The sequence below is a fragment of the Pteronotus mesoamericanus genome, unplaced genomic scaffold, assembly GCF_021234165.1.
Source record: "Pteronotus mesoamericanus isolate MK-2021 breed Mesoamerican mustached bat unplaced genomic scaffold, CSHL_Meso_final contig_173, whole genome shotgun sequence".
Classification (NCBI taxonomy): Eukaryota; Metazoa; Chordata; class Mammalia; order Chiroptera; family Mormoopidae; genus Pteronotus; species Pteronotus mesoamericanus.
The window spans coordinates 6,373,677-6,388,015 of NW_026555072.1; the positions used below are offsets into that span (position 1 = coordinate 6,373,677).

The 14,339-nt window shown below is 37.9% G+C and overlaps 1 protein-coding gene across 2 annotated transcripts in view; it reads right to left on the reverse strand.

Moving 5' to 3' along the window:
- Positions 1-13,357, reverse strand: part of MAOA (monoamine oxidase A) — a 77,872-nt gene extending 64,515 nt beyond the window's left edge. Inside the window, exon 1 of one of the 2 annotated variants that reach the window (XM_054566529.1) lies at positions 13,210-13,357. In XM_054566529.1, coding sequence (XP_054422504.1) covers positions 13,210-13,282 — 73 coding nt within the window. In that variant the 5' untranslated portion in view covers positions 13,283-13,357. The remainder of the gene's footprint in view (positions 1-13,209) is intronic. The other variant, XM_054566528.1, reaches the window with a different exon arrangement.
- Positions 13,358-14,339: the final 982 nt, after the last annotated feature.

Sequence of the window (14,339 nt, forward strand, 5' to 3'; positions counted from 1 at the left end):
AACATTACATTATAATGTTGTGGATTAACATTATATCAAAGGTGCATGCTATCAACATTACTTTCACTGATGTTAAACTTTTTTTTTTAAATTAATTAATTTATTTTTCCAAATACATTTGTCTCTGCCCTCCCCCCTCACTGATGTTAATCTTGACCAACTGGCAGAGTTAGTGTTTTCCAGGTTTCTCTACTGTGAAAGCTACTCCACCCAACCCTTCCATGCTATACTCTTTGAACAGAGGTCTATGTACAATCTACACTTTAGAAGATACGGAGAACAGACTGATGGTTGCCAGAGGAGCTTTGGGGGCTGGGTGAAGAAGGTAAAGGAATTAAAAACTACAAATTGGTAGTCACAAAATAGTCCCAGGGATATAGGGTACAGCATAGGAAATATAGTCAATAATATTGTAATAACTATGTATGGTGCCAGATGGGGACTGGGAATATCAGGGGGACTGACTGCTTTGTTAAGTATATGATTATCTAATCATTATGCAATACACCTGAAACTAATATGAAATAATATTGAATATGAACTGTAATTGAAAAATAAAATTTAAAAAAAGAAGTCGGGAGTTATGTCCCAGTTCCTTGAGGATAAAGTATGGACATAAATTATTTTGAATTCTTCTGCTCAGGAGATTTGTCTCTTTTCCCCCATTTATTTATTTATTTATTCATTCATTCATTCAATCATGTGTTTATATCAATATGGACTCATAAATAGCTGTTTTATACTTTGGGTTATAATCCAATACCATGTTGTTTATTTTGTTGCTCAAATTCTTCCATCTTTGGTCACTGAGAGCTCTTTTAATTGTCTCCTGTGTTGCTTTCAAATGCTCCCATCATTTTGTATATATGTGTCTGTGTACTTCCTTAATTTCTGGTATTACAAGATATTCCAGCCTCATCTTGTCTCTCTCCTCCTATAATCAGCCATTTCTCCCATGAGCCTTGGTTCCTTCTATTAGAAACCAAGATCTGGGCTCTACGTGTGCCCCATTGTTACTTGGGGTATCATTGCTTCTAGGCCCTCTCGGTTCACAGAGTAAGCAAATATATGTGTGTACATACTTGTTTTTAAATCTACATTTTTTGTACTCTATTGATATTTTATACCTAGTTATCTTTATATTCCTATTACAAAAAATATGAAGCAGACTACAGAGATAAAAATATTTCAAGGAGAAAAAAATGGTTAGTTAGAACATTAGGGTGAAAGAGGAAAAAGAACAACACCAGAGATAAGATTAGTAAAGTGATACAAATAGTAACTAAATATGTATAAAAGCAGTGGAGGTAATGAGCTATTCTAAGTGACTTTTCAACTTGGTAATTTGATAGGTCATGCCTAATGATATATCTTAAAAACAAAAAAGAACTGCAAACATTTTGTTTAGTAACCATTTCATTGGTGTTAGTATTGGTATTGTCATTTTGAGATAATTATGTATGTGGTATGGGATAAAGGATCTGACTAAATTCAAAATGCAAAAACCTGAGAATAGGAAAATAACAGCTCATAGCAAGGCAAATTTTTAATAATTTTGCAATTTAAGTGTTTTAAATAGGGATTATGATTTTTAAACAATACAATTTCTCTCCTTATATCTCTCTCTTCAATCATTTGAATTTTACAGAAACCACAATCAGGTGGGTTAATGGATTTATTAGTGAGGTTTAAAAAAAAGCAAGTCTGCAAAGAGCACACCTCGTTTGAGAGTTCAGGCAATGGTGGTCCTGGTTATTATATCAGGAGAGCCTGGGGGAGAGTAGGCAGCCAGCATTGGGGTTGCCATGGCAACTCCAAACCAAGTTGCAGCTTCTTAAAGCCGCTGCCCATGAAAACTGTATTCACACAGATTCTGCACTGCTTCCAGTGTCCTGAGATGGCTACTGTCCCCCATAGAAATGGTACAGGAAATGATTTAACCAAAGAAGGAGTTAATAACATCTGCAATGGCCCTGGCTGTGTGGCTCAGTTGTTTGGAGCATTGCCCCATAAACTGAGTAATCACAGGTTTGATTCCCATTCAGGGTACATGCCTAGGCTGTGAGTTCGGTCCCCAGTCAGGGCACATACAGGAGGCAGCTGATCAATGTTTCTCTCTCACATCAATGTTTCTCTCCCTTTTTCTCTCCCTCCTTTCTTGTATCTCTAAAATCAATAAGCATGTCCTGGGATGAGAATAAAAGAAAAACTCAAGACACATCATAATTCAATTACCCAAAATTAAAGATAAGGAGAGAATCTTAAAAGCAGCAAGAGAAAAGGAGACAGTTACCTACAAGTGAGTTCCCATGAGACTATCAGTTGATTTCTCAAAAGAAACCTTTCAAGCAAGAAAGGGCTGGCAAGAAGTCTTCAAAGTCATGAAAAGCAAGGACCTACATCCAAGATTATTCTATCCAGCAAAGCTATCATTTAGAATGGAAGGGCAGATAAAGTGCTTCCCAGAGAAGGTCAAGTTAAAGGCGTTCATCATCACCAAGCCCTTATTATATGAAATGTTAAAGGGACTTATCTCAGAAAAAGAAGATCAAAACTATGAACAATAAAATGACAACAAACTCACAACTATCATCAACTGACCCTAAAAAAACAAAAACAAAAACAAAAACAAAAACCAACTAAGCAAACAACTAGAACAGGGACAGAATTACATAAGTGGATATTACATTGAGGGTTATCAGCAGGGAGAGGGAGAGGGAAGAAAGACGGAAAAGGTAGAGGGAATAAGAAGCATAATTGGTAGGTACAAAATAGACAGGGGGAGGTTAAGAATAGTATAGGAAATGGAGAAGCCAAAGAACTTATATGTACAACCCATGGGCATGAACTAAGCAGGGAAATGTGGGTGGGAGTGGGGTGTAGGGTAGAGGGGGATAAAGGGGAAAAATGGGACAACTGTTATAGCATAATCAACACAATATACTTTTAAAAAGTATACTTTTTAAATATATACTTGCTTCAATAAAGACTTCAGGGAGATAGTGCTTTGCTTCCTGGGATATAAATCTCAAGTATCCTGTAGAACCTAGCTTCAGAATTATTCCTGCCTTCTTTACCTCACCAAGGGTTTTTTCTTTACCTTAACTCTTTAAGCACATTCACAATGCTCTATTTCAGAAAATAAAAAAAAGAAATTGATCCATTTCACTCATGTCACCCTTTTGAGTTAAATTTCTGGTTTTCCTTATACAACAAATGATCTAGTGTCTCCACTTCCTCACTAGAACAAACCTTGAAAGGTAGTGTATTCCTCACAAAAAAAAAAAAAAGAGTCCAGTGACCCTACTGTCAATATAGACAAGTGATATTATCATCTGTCCCTGTTATGCTGTTTTTTTTTTCTTAGCACACATTGCCACCTGGTACACAGAAATATTAAAAGTCAGCAGTTTCTAAATACTACTAGTACATTTTCTGGTCTTTGAACCAGTACTGCACTTTTTAGCAAAAACAAACAAACAGAGAATATCATCTGCATACACATTTACTTGGTATATACAACCATTCCTATCTATCCATCTATCCATCCATCTATCTAGCTGGATATTCATCTGTATTTTCTGCTTCCTTTCAGAAATAATGCTCTGCTTTTGAAAATGCAAAATCTTCTAATCCTCTTGATAAGCTCAAACACAGTGTTGTCTCAAATGATAAAGGGATAAAAACTAACATTTAACTTCAATTTGTCCTGAATTGGATAGACTGGTTGTCTAGACAGCCCTAATTTGTTTGATTATTGTTCAGCATTCATCTTCACTTTAGATACATGGATCTCACCTAAGTTAGGGAATGCAATTACCCCTAAATTCACTATTCGTCCTATTCTTTCATTGAAATTTAAAATATACCAAGGGCACTCCACACTCCTGTCCTCAGATTCTGCACACTAAGATGCACTGTGGTTTAAAGCATTGATTTCCATACTATTTTATGGAACACTAGTCCTCAAAATGCTCCAGGGAAAGTATCAATGTTCATGGAAGTTGAGATATCTTATGCTATTTCTCCTTCTGGGAAATGTATGATGTGCACTGGCATATTAAAGGCTCTGACAAGTCCTATAGTGATGAGACCTGTTCAATTCAGCATTTCTCTACCCTCTGACTTAAAAAAAGAAAAAAAAAACCCTCAAAACACATTTTGGGAAAGCTAATTTCAGATCTTAAAATATTGTTCAAATATTTACAGTAATAAACTCCCTTGGGCAGGGTCCCAAGTGAACAATGAATTCCTAGAGCACAAGCTAAAAGTAATGAAATAAAGCTTTAATGTAGCTCTGGCTTATGCTGTGCTGACTCTTTTAGTTCTCTCCACATATTCTTAGAAGTGACATGCTTCTTCAACTTTGACATTTGCCACCACTTAGGAATGTGTATAGTACACATCACATTAAGTTTTTAAAGTTAATTTTCTATGATTCAGTGAAGTGGTCTCTGGCTGATAGAATTCTTACATAACTGTACGTTTTCATTCTTGGACTGAATACTTTGAGGATGATAAAAACTATCATCAAACATCAGCTCATACTGAAGTTTAAAAACTATATTCCTGAAGCAGGAAAACAGAGAGCAAAACCCATAAATTTTGCTCAAGGCATATAATGACCATTCAATCAAGAAATACTTATTAAATAAATTAACAAATAAAAGCAAAATAAGGGGCTTTAATTTAAGCCACAGTTCACAGTGAACTCATTTAATCTGGACATGGACACCTTAAGGGTCATCTCCATTACATTTCAGAATTTATCCAAAATCCACAACACTTCTGTCAAGCATTATTTCCTTCGTGAAATTATTTCCTTGTCACTCATTTCTTGCTCCCTTCTCTGTGTCACCACTGAACCCCTGAAACAATCTCAAGCACCAAGAGAACTTCAGGCTCATAGTTATAACCTTTACTACATAAAAGGGGTCCTGTGCCTCACATGGTTAGTAGAGAGACAAGTGAACTGACAGATAAAGCAGAGAACTTAACTCTTTCATTTGGGTCCAAATTTTGTCAAATGCTTCAATGGCCAATGATCTTTATAAGTTATTACACATGCACATCAAATCAGAAATGTATATAGTCATACACTGCATAATGACATATTGGTCATTGACAGATGACATATACGATGGTGGTATATCATACAGCCTAGGTATATAGTGGGTTATACCATCAAGGTTGGTGGAAGTATACTCCACCATGTTTGCACAACAATGGAACTGCCTAATGACGCATTTCTTAGAACATATCCACCATCATTAAGTAGCACATGACACTATTTAACATCAATGGCTTCCCTTTAATATTAAGATCTGTAAATACCTGTCTTAGAAAACTACTAAAAAAATCACATCAACCACCACAGCCTTCCATTTTCTTCACCAATGTTTTCTCCACATATTATTTCTTTTCAAGCCATGCCAGATTCACTGTTCTATTTATCATGGTCTTAATGTGGGAAATGCAGGTATCTCAGCCATGATGTCTTAACTTTTTATTATTGTCTATTTATAAATTCATTTCTAGTAACTGTTTAATGACCTAATAAATCCTTTAAATTCTTATTTATCACCACTTCTGCGAAGTCTCAGTATGAGTCCAAAATATATACACTGCAGGGACAGTGACACTAAAGAGATTTCCATAACATCAGATGTTGGTCTGGTGTAGACAAAAAAGTCTATCCATATAAACATGCATATTTTTATTGAAAAGGTCTAATAGCTTTCATCAGATATGCAAAGGGATATTTGATCCAAAAGGTTAAGAACCACTTATCTAAACTATTCAAACAATCACTATGCACTGTCCTACATACACTAGAGACAACTTTTCAAAAAAGAAAGAAATTCTTTATACAAAGGTCATCTGACCTAATAGAGTGCCCCATATTTTTAATTTAACTGTTTGTGAATCAGTAACATTACATGTAATATATTCTAAAGTATAAATTGCTGTGTAATAACAGTCACTACTAGGTTTTAGACCATCAAGCCTCAAAGTAAAGCAATATTAAGGTTTACTACAGTTCTATGAATGACCCCATAGAGCAAGCCCAGGGAGACAGGGTACGGAAGGAGCACTGTCCTGATGGTCAACATTTTAGGGGCCTGAAGTCAAGTTATGCCACTAAGAATTTTGTGGCATATGGTAATTCACTTAACCCTCAGAATCTCAGTTTTGGTACTGTTGAGCTTTTACAGGCTGCAATTCTGTGACCCTTGAACATAAGTCAACTCTCAAAGCTAATCTGTTTTTTTATGTTCTTATTGACACTCTGACCTAATCAATTGATTAAATATTGCTACAAAGTGGAGTTTTAATTACTCTGGCCTACCAACAACTAGAAAAGGGCTTTTAACTAAGGCTTGGAGGAGCCATGGGGAAAGTGTGAATGAGAACCTGTAAGAAAGACTCAGATCCTGATTTAAGTTAGCACAAGATGTCAATATGATACATGATGCAAACCATTTCCAGAAAACAAAATGAAAGAAAACAAATATTGATGGGGAGTCTGAAAGAGAAAGCTGAAGAGACAGTTTATTACTGAAATAGATACTGGAGGCTATTTACATAGAGCTTAACCGAATGTATAATTTTACAGGTTGGCAAAATCACGGTTCAAAGATTTTAGGCTGCCCTGATTCATAATGTTAGACAACATAATGAGGAATACATTATCCAAGGAAAATACAAATTGCTGGTAAAACTATGAAATATTTTTCAAAATAAAAAGATAAAACAGACCTAATAATCAACTTGTCTCAAAACGTACAGCATTTAAAAATGTAAATGAACTTCTTTTGATTCATTTTGTGCAGTTCTAATAACTCACAGTTAAAATGAAAAGTAACTGCCATTATGAAATCGATCCATTTTGTATATATGAAAATATAGATTTCAAGCAAGTGCTGATTGGATGTCTACATTCTTGCAAACCCCTGCATGTGATATAAAACTTATAACTTCAATCTTTCTGAGTAAACCCAAATCCAAATACTGGCAAGATTTGTCATATGGAAAATAAGTTTATATCACACCTAGCATATTTTATGACCCAATATTCACCAATAGCAGGCTTCCACATTTCCTTTTCTCAACAATTTGTCTCTGTGATCCAATTACACTATAGTTATACTATACTTATATAATTATTATTAAAATAATAAAAAATGATGAATAAAATTATATAATTATTTTTAATTATTGTCAATTACTAAAATTGTATATAATAACTCTTAAAAATTATCATGTATAAAGACCCATGGACAAAGCCAAAGTGGAAAAAGATTGAGGGAGGGAGGTGAGAGTCGGGGGCAGGGGAAAGTGGTGGCTGGTAAATGGAGACAAATGTATTTGAACAATAAAAAAATTAAATAAAATAAAAAATAAAAAAGTAAAAATTATTATATATAATAATTACACTTACACAATTATTATTAAAATGTTAAATAATTAAAATATATTTAATTATTGTTAAATATTTTTCATATTAGCTGAGGATTATGTACAGATTCAAATCAATTAGTACTGGCAAAATGCTAAAATTGCCCATTACATGTAAGATAAACTCTAAATCTCATTCAACCATGAAGATATCAAAAAATCAGAACCCCAAAAAATCTAATTCTTATATTATTTGTTCAACATAAAAACAAGTTTATAAAGTAAAAGTTTATTTTTGAGAAAAAAATACAAAATAGGGACAAAGAAGTATCCTAAAAAGCAGAAAGTTAATGCTCAGCCTGCACTGAACCTCAGGGTATCTAAATAACTAAGGCACCAAAAAGAAGTGGCATTTTTAATGTAAGCTTTTTTTAACCACCACAAAACCACAAGTATGCGCTTCCAAGTTCTGGGTTAACATGACTAAAATGCCCTTAGCAGAAATGATTCTTCAGGGTGAAATATTTCAGCAAAAAGGGAAATTGTGGTATGTTGTAGACTCAATTGTTAACATTCAAAACACTATTATTCAATCTTCTTGCACAATGGCTTTTTTGGCTCATAACAGAAAATTCAATCCCTGCTGATTTTACACAGAACCAAGTTCAGGGAGGCTAATGCTGTCAATTGTTTTACTGGAGCTCAGCTCATTGATAAAAAATATAGGTGAGTTCTCTGTTGTTTAGACACTATTCAGAAATATCTTTTTCTACATGACACTTGGAATTTCATTTCAAAAAATATGGAAAAACTTTTTAATCAGCCAGGACTATACAGTGTTATGACTACAGTGTTTTCACTGTGCACTCACTAACCACAGCTAACCCAGGCACAAAAATCATGGGCAGATGTGGCACACTGGCATGATTTCAATGGCCCCCAGGATCACATCCCTAGAGGCACAGTAGGCAACTAACTATTTTCCTTCCCTGGAGCTCTTGCCATAGGCTTAAATTAAATATTGCCCATGTATGGATTACAGTCTCATTACTCAGTATCTGCGCTCCTCCAGTCTCTTCTGTTTGGTATATCTTTTTATCATCCTCTTTTTAAAAAAATATTTTATTTATTTTATTTTTATAAAAGGGAAGGGAGGGAGAAAAAAAGGGAGGGAAACATTAATGATGTGGTTGCATCTCGCACACCCCTTACTGGAGACCTTGCGTGAAACCCAGGCACGTGTCCCACACTGGGAACCAAACTAGCAACCCTTTGGCTCCCAGGCTGGCAATCAATCCACTGAGCCACACCAGCCAGGGATTTTTTATCATCCTCTTATCTCTACCTGTTTAAAGTTCTACTTCCCTTTCCAGGTCCCAGCACTTTGTTCATATTTGTAACAATATTTCTCTCACTGCATTAATGTCTATTATTTTCTCACTTGATAACTTCTTACAAAAGGACAAGGCAGGATACTACTCACTTATCTTTATATATAATACCTCTTTCCTTGTGATCTGGACAGTGCTTGGCATATGGTAGAGGCTCCCAAAATGCTTGACTAACTCCAGGCACCAGAGCCACCTGTGCTCACAATGAGCTATTTTGAGGGATAGAGCATTTCCTTTTCCTAGATGTGTCCAAAGCTACAGACAGATAATCACTAAGGAGATGCTATCCAGAGGATTCAAGTTCTTGGTGATTGGACTAGATAAACTGCCATTTAAAACCCCCTTTTGCCCAAAGACTCTAAGTATGTATCGTCCCCTGGTGGTGGGTTTTTTTCTCTCTTTCTAAGGAGGGCCAATTTACAAATTCTCAGCTAAGAGCAGATTTTGAAATCTTATGTCACCGAGTTTCTGTCATTTGTTACCTTTGCATCAATTTAAGAGTAAGAAATAGCATCTAAAGTCAGGGACTGACCCATTATACTGAAAATAACATTAAGAAATAGAGATAGAAAGTAAGTGTGAATTGTTAGATATAGATTATAAGCTCTACAAGAGGAGAGAAAAATCAAGGGGGAGCCAACTGATCAAAGAAAGCACCCTTAATCAGTTATTGGAAAATAGATAAAATATAAATGGTCAGAGAGAAGAACTTCCATGTTAAAAAAAAACAAAAACAGGGAAGAAAGAGAGGGATAAAATAAACCTGATATAACAATGAGGACAAGATAGCAGAGTGATTAAAGCTCAAGTCAGTGTTCGGGATAGTGGAAAATGCTACTTGTCCAAAAATGTGGGGCCAGATAATTGGAGGTATGGAGGGGAGCTTGAAGGGCTGGTAATAGACAATTAAGGTCTCACAGAAGAGCGAGGTGATGAAAGAAGTTTTTAAAAAAATCATGTGTGGGAGAACACTGCAGAATGGAAATGAAAGGAGAGCCCAAAGTAAAGGGTAGCCACTTGGAAGATGCTCATAATCTAGTGAGATGAAGGTGTCAAGTTTCTGTCCTAGGGACAGAGGTGTGACTGGGAATGGAGGAAAGGAAGATTCTGAAAGGAGCTAGCAGGAGCTGTTGACTGGATATAGATGTTATAGAAAATGATGTGTCAAAAATGATGAAAGGTGGTAGTGCCAAAAAGAGAGTCAAGGAAGTGAGGAAGAGAAGCTGGGTCAGAGGGCAAGGAGGCTTTGATACATGTTAAATATGAAGTAAGAACAAGACATTCAAGTGTGAAATATTCAGGAGCATATATGCTATGTGACAAGAGTTCAAAGGAAGAAAAGGATTCAAACTGGAGACTTAAGAGCTTTCTGTAGATAAGGGAAAGCTTAAGCCCTAGAATAAGAGAGGGGGAAAGTGCCTAAGAGCTCAAAAGTGATGAACAGCTAAATCTTGAGGCCACTTCAAAACTAGAATTTCACAATAATATGGGCACAATTAAAGGAATAGAAAAGGAGCAATCAGTGTGGGGAAAAAAACTCAAGATCTAATAATGTCACAGAAAACATGAAAGGATTTTTAGAAAGGACTTGATCATAGATGATGGTTGATGGGTAAGGGCCAGAGCATGTAAAGGATACCAGTATGCTACTTACAAACGAGCATGGGATTTCCCCCTCTCAACTACTAACATACTATATAAAAGTATTTAATTGGTGAGTGGACAGAAAAAGAGATTTTGTGGCTGTGAGCTATACTCTGTTTTATGTATCTTAATGACAAAAGGGAGTTATAGAAAGATCTTGCTATTCTTAGTGCAAAGATACACAAAATGAAAGATAATTCTGCTGATATGGAATTGATTTTGAGGAAAGTCATTTAGAATTTGTACTCTTCTGGCAGCTACTTTGTTGTATAATAGGAGTAATACTGCAGATAATACATATTGGCCATATATTTTAAGTGTGTGGGTAACATACTAAAATGTACAGTCCTTCCAAAAGTTATAAGAAACATCCAAAACATTTACAACTGATAGAGGGACTATTAAGTCACTCATGGGATACTGCGAAACACACACAAAGATGTGTTTGAGTTCTCAGGAACCCTTAGGACGTAATGCCTCTCTCATTTACTAACGAAACACCCAGTCTGTGTGCAACGTATATCCAGAGCCAGACTTGCATCTATGAACCATATGGGAAGACGCTACAGTCATAAGGCAGTGTTTCAGGTCAGTTTTGGTGTTAAAATCACTCGAATCTGACTGATAGAGATGATATGAGAGGAAGCCCAGTGCCTTTTCCATTGTCACTGACAGATTGAAAGCTGGCTTTTGGAATAGGTGTGTGAACTCCTGTGCAAGAAATTCCCTTTTCTTTCCCCAAATTGAAACAAAAAAATTAATAATTAATAGCAACCATGGACAGATCCAGATTTTAAGGATCCTGAAGCTTACAGAATTTGGGTGCTCTCCTTAAGAAAAAAGAATGCAAAATTACAAATACAAGATTCAGTATGAAGCTGGTTATTTATTTAGAATGAGAACAAAAAGGGACCTGCATTTGTAAGGTCATAAAGCATAAGGGTCATCAGCTGCATGATAAATTCATGTGTGGAAAGGGAGAAAGAACAGGTAATCAAGCAAAGGAAAAATTAAAGACAAAATGCTCCTGAAGAAATACAGGAACATAGAACAAGAAAAACACAGGAATAATATCCCAGAAAGAACCCTGAATTATTAAAATGTGAAAAGTATGGACATGGGAGAAGAGATGGAACTCCTAATCAATTTATACAACACATCATCATATTTATTTTCCAGTAATCAAAAATCATATTGTTTCTAGGTTTTTGGAAATACCAGTCCACTTCATTGCAGGCACTCAACGAGTGTTTGTTGAGTGTGTGAAGGAATGAATGGAAGCAAAGCAAATACTTCTTTTTCTTACTCTCCAACAGGATCTACTTTCTTCTGATGTTCCAACATACATGCATGATTTTGCTGGCACTGACTGGAATTGCCAAAGCAACAGCTTATACCAGTCCAAATAAAAAGCTATGTTCACACAAAATTAATTTGTAAACATGTTCAGAGTCTTCTCAAAAGGATTATACATTAAAAGGGCTACTGTAGGGCCACCCTACTTACTCTCTTCTTGCCTTTCTCCCTACTTCTAAGTCACATCCTGCAGGTATACTTCAGAAATTATTAATACCCTCTTGGGTTGTGGACAAATTAGTGTGGGATTCCAGCTAGGGCTAAAACACAATTTGTAAATTTCAAACATTTATATTAATTATGACAACATAAGTGACAATTTAATATATCAGTCATGATGAGGTTTCCGGGATGATCCTGAAAAGCTTCATGTACCACTCCATTGGTCAGCTACACCCAAGCCAGAACCAGGGCAACCCAGGCTTACCAGGACATAAATCTGGGGGCTTGCAGGAACTCTTATTAAATGACCCAACAGGGCATGCCCTAACTGGATCTTGACTCCAGCTTCACAAAGGGATTCCCTTTGGGCAATAAATGCCCTACATCTTCCCTAGAGTTCTAAAAAAGCACTAGGGGTAGGTTAAAACTAAAAGCCCACCCCTCTCTCTTTTTCTTTTTGTAGTGTTCTTTTTTATTGAGGTTACAAAGGTTAATAATATTATATGTTTTGGGTATACAACATTATAATTTCATATCTGTATACACTGTATTGTGCTCACCACCAAAATTCGTTTCATCTGTCGCCATATATTGGAACCTTTTTCCTTACCAATTCTTCCTCTTTCCTCTTCACTTACTAAATTTTCTAAAGAAAGGCTTTTTAAAAAGAGCAGGACTGGAATAACACTATTAGTACATCAATACTACATAAATCCATGTACTGATGTCCTTTGCCCTAGGGCAAAGGACTTGAAATCAGTGAGACAAAGCAGCGACCTCAGGAATTAGAAGTGAGAATCTTAAATAGGAAAAAATCATTTAGACACTCGCCAGCTAGATGATTGGACTCGAAATGCTCCAGACCTCAGTTTCTCGGTTTTGTAAAATGGAGGCGAATATATTACCCACTTGTCAGGACTGCTGAGGATGGAGAAAATCCACATAAAGTGTTAAATATAACTGCACAACCAACAGCTAATTAAATGTTAGTATTAAATAGTAGTAATAAATTATTGTTCCTGCCTCTCTCAGTTCACAGCATCAGCAACATTGGCACAACCCCCATTCCTGCCCTGCTAAGGCTGGGGCCAGAGCGGCTACTGTTGCACTCTCGAATGCATGCGAGAGACCACCCCCTTCCGCACTCTTTAATGCATGCGAGAGACCACCCCCTTCCCCAAACACCCGGGAGCTAGTGCAAATCTCCTACTCCCGTGCCACCAGGGTCTCTCAGGCTACCGCTGTGGTTCACACTGACCTGAAATGCCGCCTCCTATTACGACTACGTCGAACATGTGGCCCGAGACGCTCGCCTTCTCTCGACTCGCCATGCTCTGGTTGCTCTGGTTGACAGTCTCCCCCGGTGTAATTATAGAAGAGAGGCTGGCCAAGGGCGGGGCGGGCTCTGCTACTAACTCTCCGGAGGAGCCCGGGGGCGGAGCCGATTCTTCCAAGGATTGCGGGGCAGAGCCCTGCCCTGAGGGCGGAGCTGATAATTGTATTGATACCCGGGGAGAGTCCTGGAGCGGATCCAATTCATCCACCAGCCGTGGACGGGTATCTAGTCCTGAGCGCTGGGTGGACGTTCGTGCCAGTATTAGGGAGGAGTTCACCGGCGTAAGAGGTTTTTGTGCAGAACGCCGGAGGAGGCGGGACACTGGAGGGGGGCCGGACTCCTGTACCGACCCCGGGGAAGAGCCATAGACTAGGACAATTTCTTGTATGGAACTCCGCGGGGTGTTGTGCACTGAGGGTGGGGGGGACCCCTGAATGAACTCTAGCGAGGAGCCCAAGAGCATGACCCGTTCTTGTACCGAACTCCGTGGGGTACTAAGCACTGACGGCGGGGGGGACCCCTGAATCGACCCTATGGAGGAGTCTGGAAACGGGACAGATCCGTGTATAGATACTTGGGAGGAGCGGGTTACTGAGGGCTGGATGGAGTCTGGTAATGACACCTGGAGGGTGTTATTTGGTGTCAGAGGTACTTCCACTGAATCCCAGTAGGGGCTGAGCAATGAAGGATGCGAGTATCCAGGCACTAATATTTCAGGAGTGTTACTGGGTATAGGAGGTGTCAGTGGTACCAATACCCTGAGTAAGCCAGGCATCAAGGGCTGGATGGCTCCTTGTACAGATCCTTGGGGGGTGTTACTGGTCGTAGGAGGTTCAGGTACTGACACTCGGAGGTTGTCGGTGTCCAGGATGGAGTCGGGGGCAACCTCCTCAGAGGTGCTGGAGCCGGTACCCGACGTGAGGGTCCGGTTGGTCAGGACATAAGAGGGAAAGCCCCAGAGGCCGAGGTTAGAGTCGTTTACAGTTCTTAGGCCAGTACTGGGACTGAGTTGGGAAGGCGAGCTGGAGCTCCAGGAGTCGTCCGCATCCGGT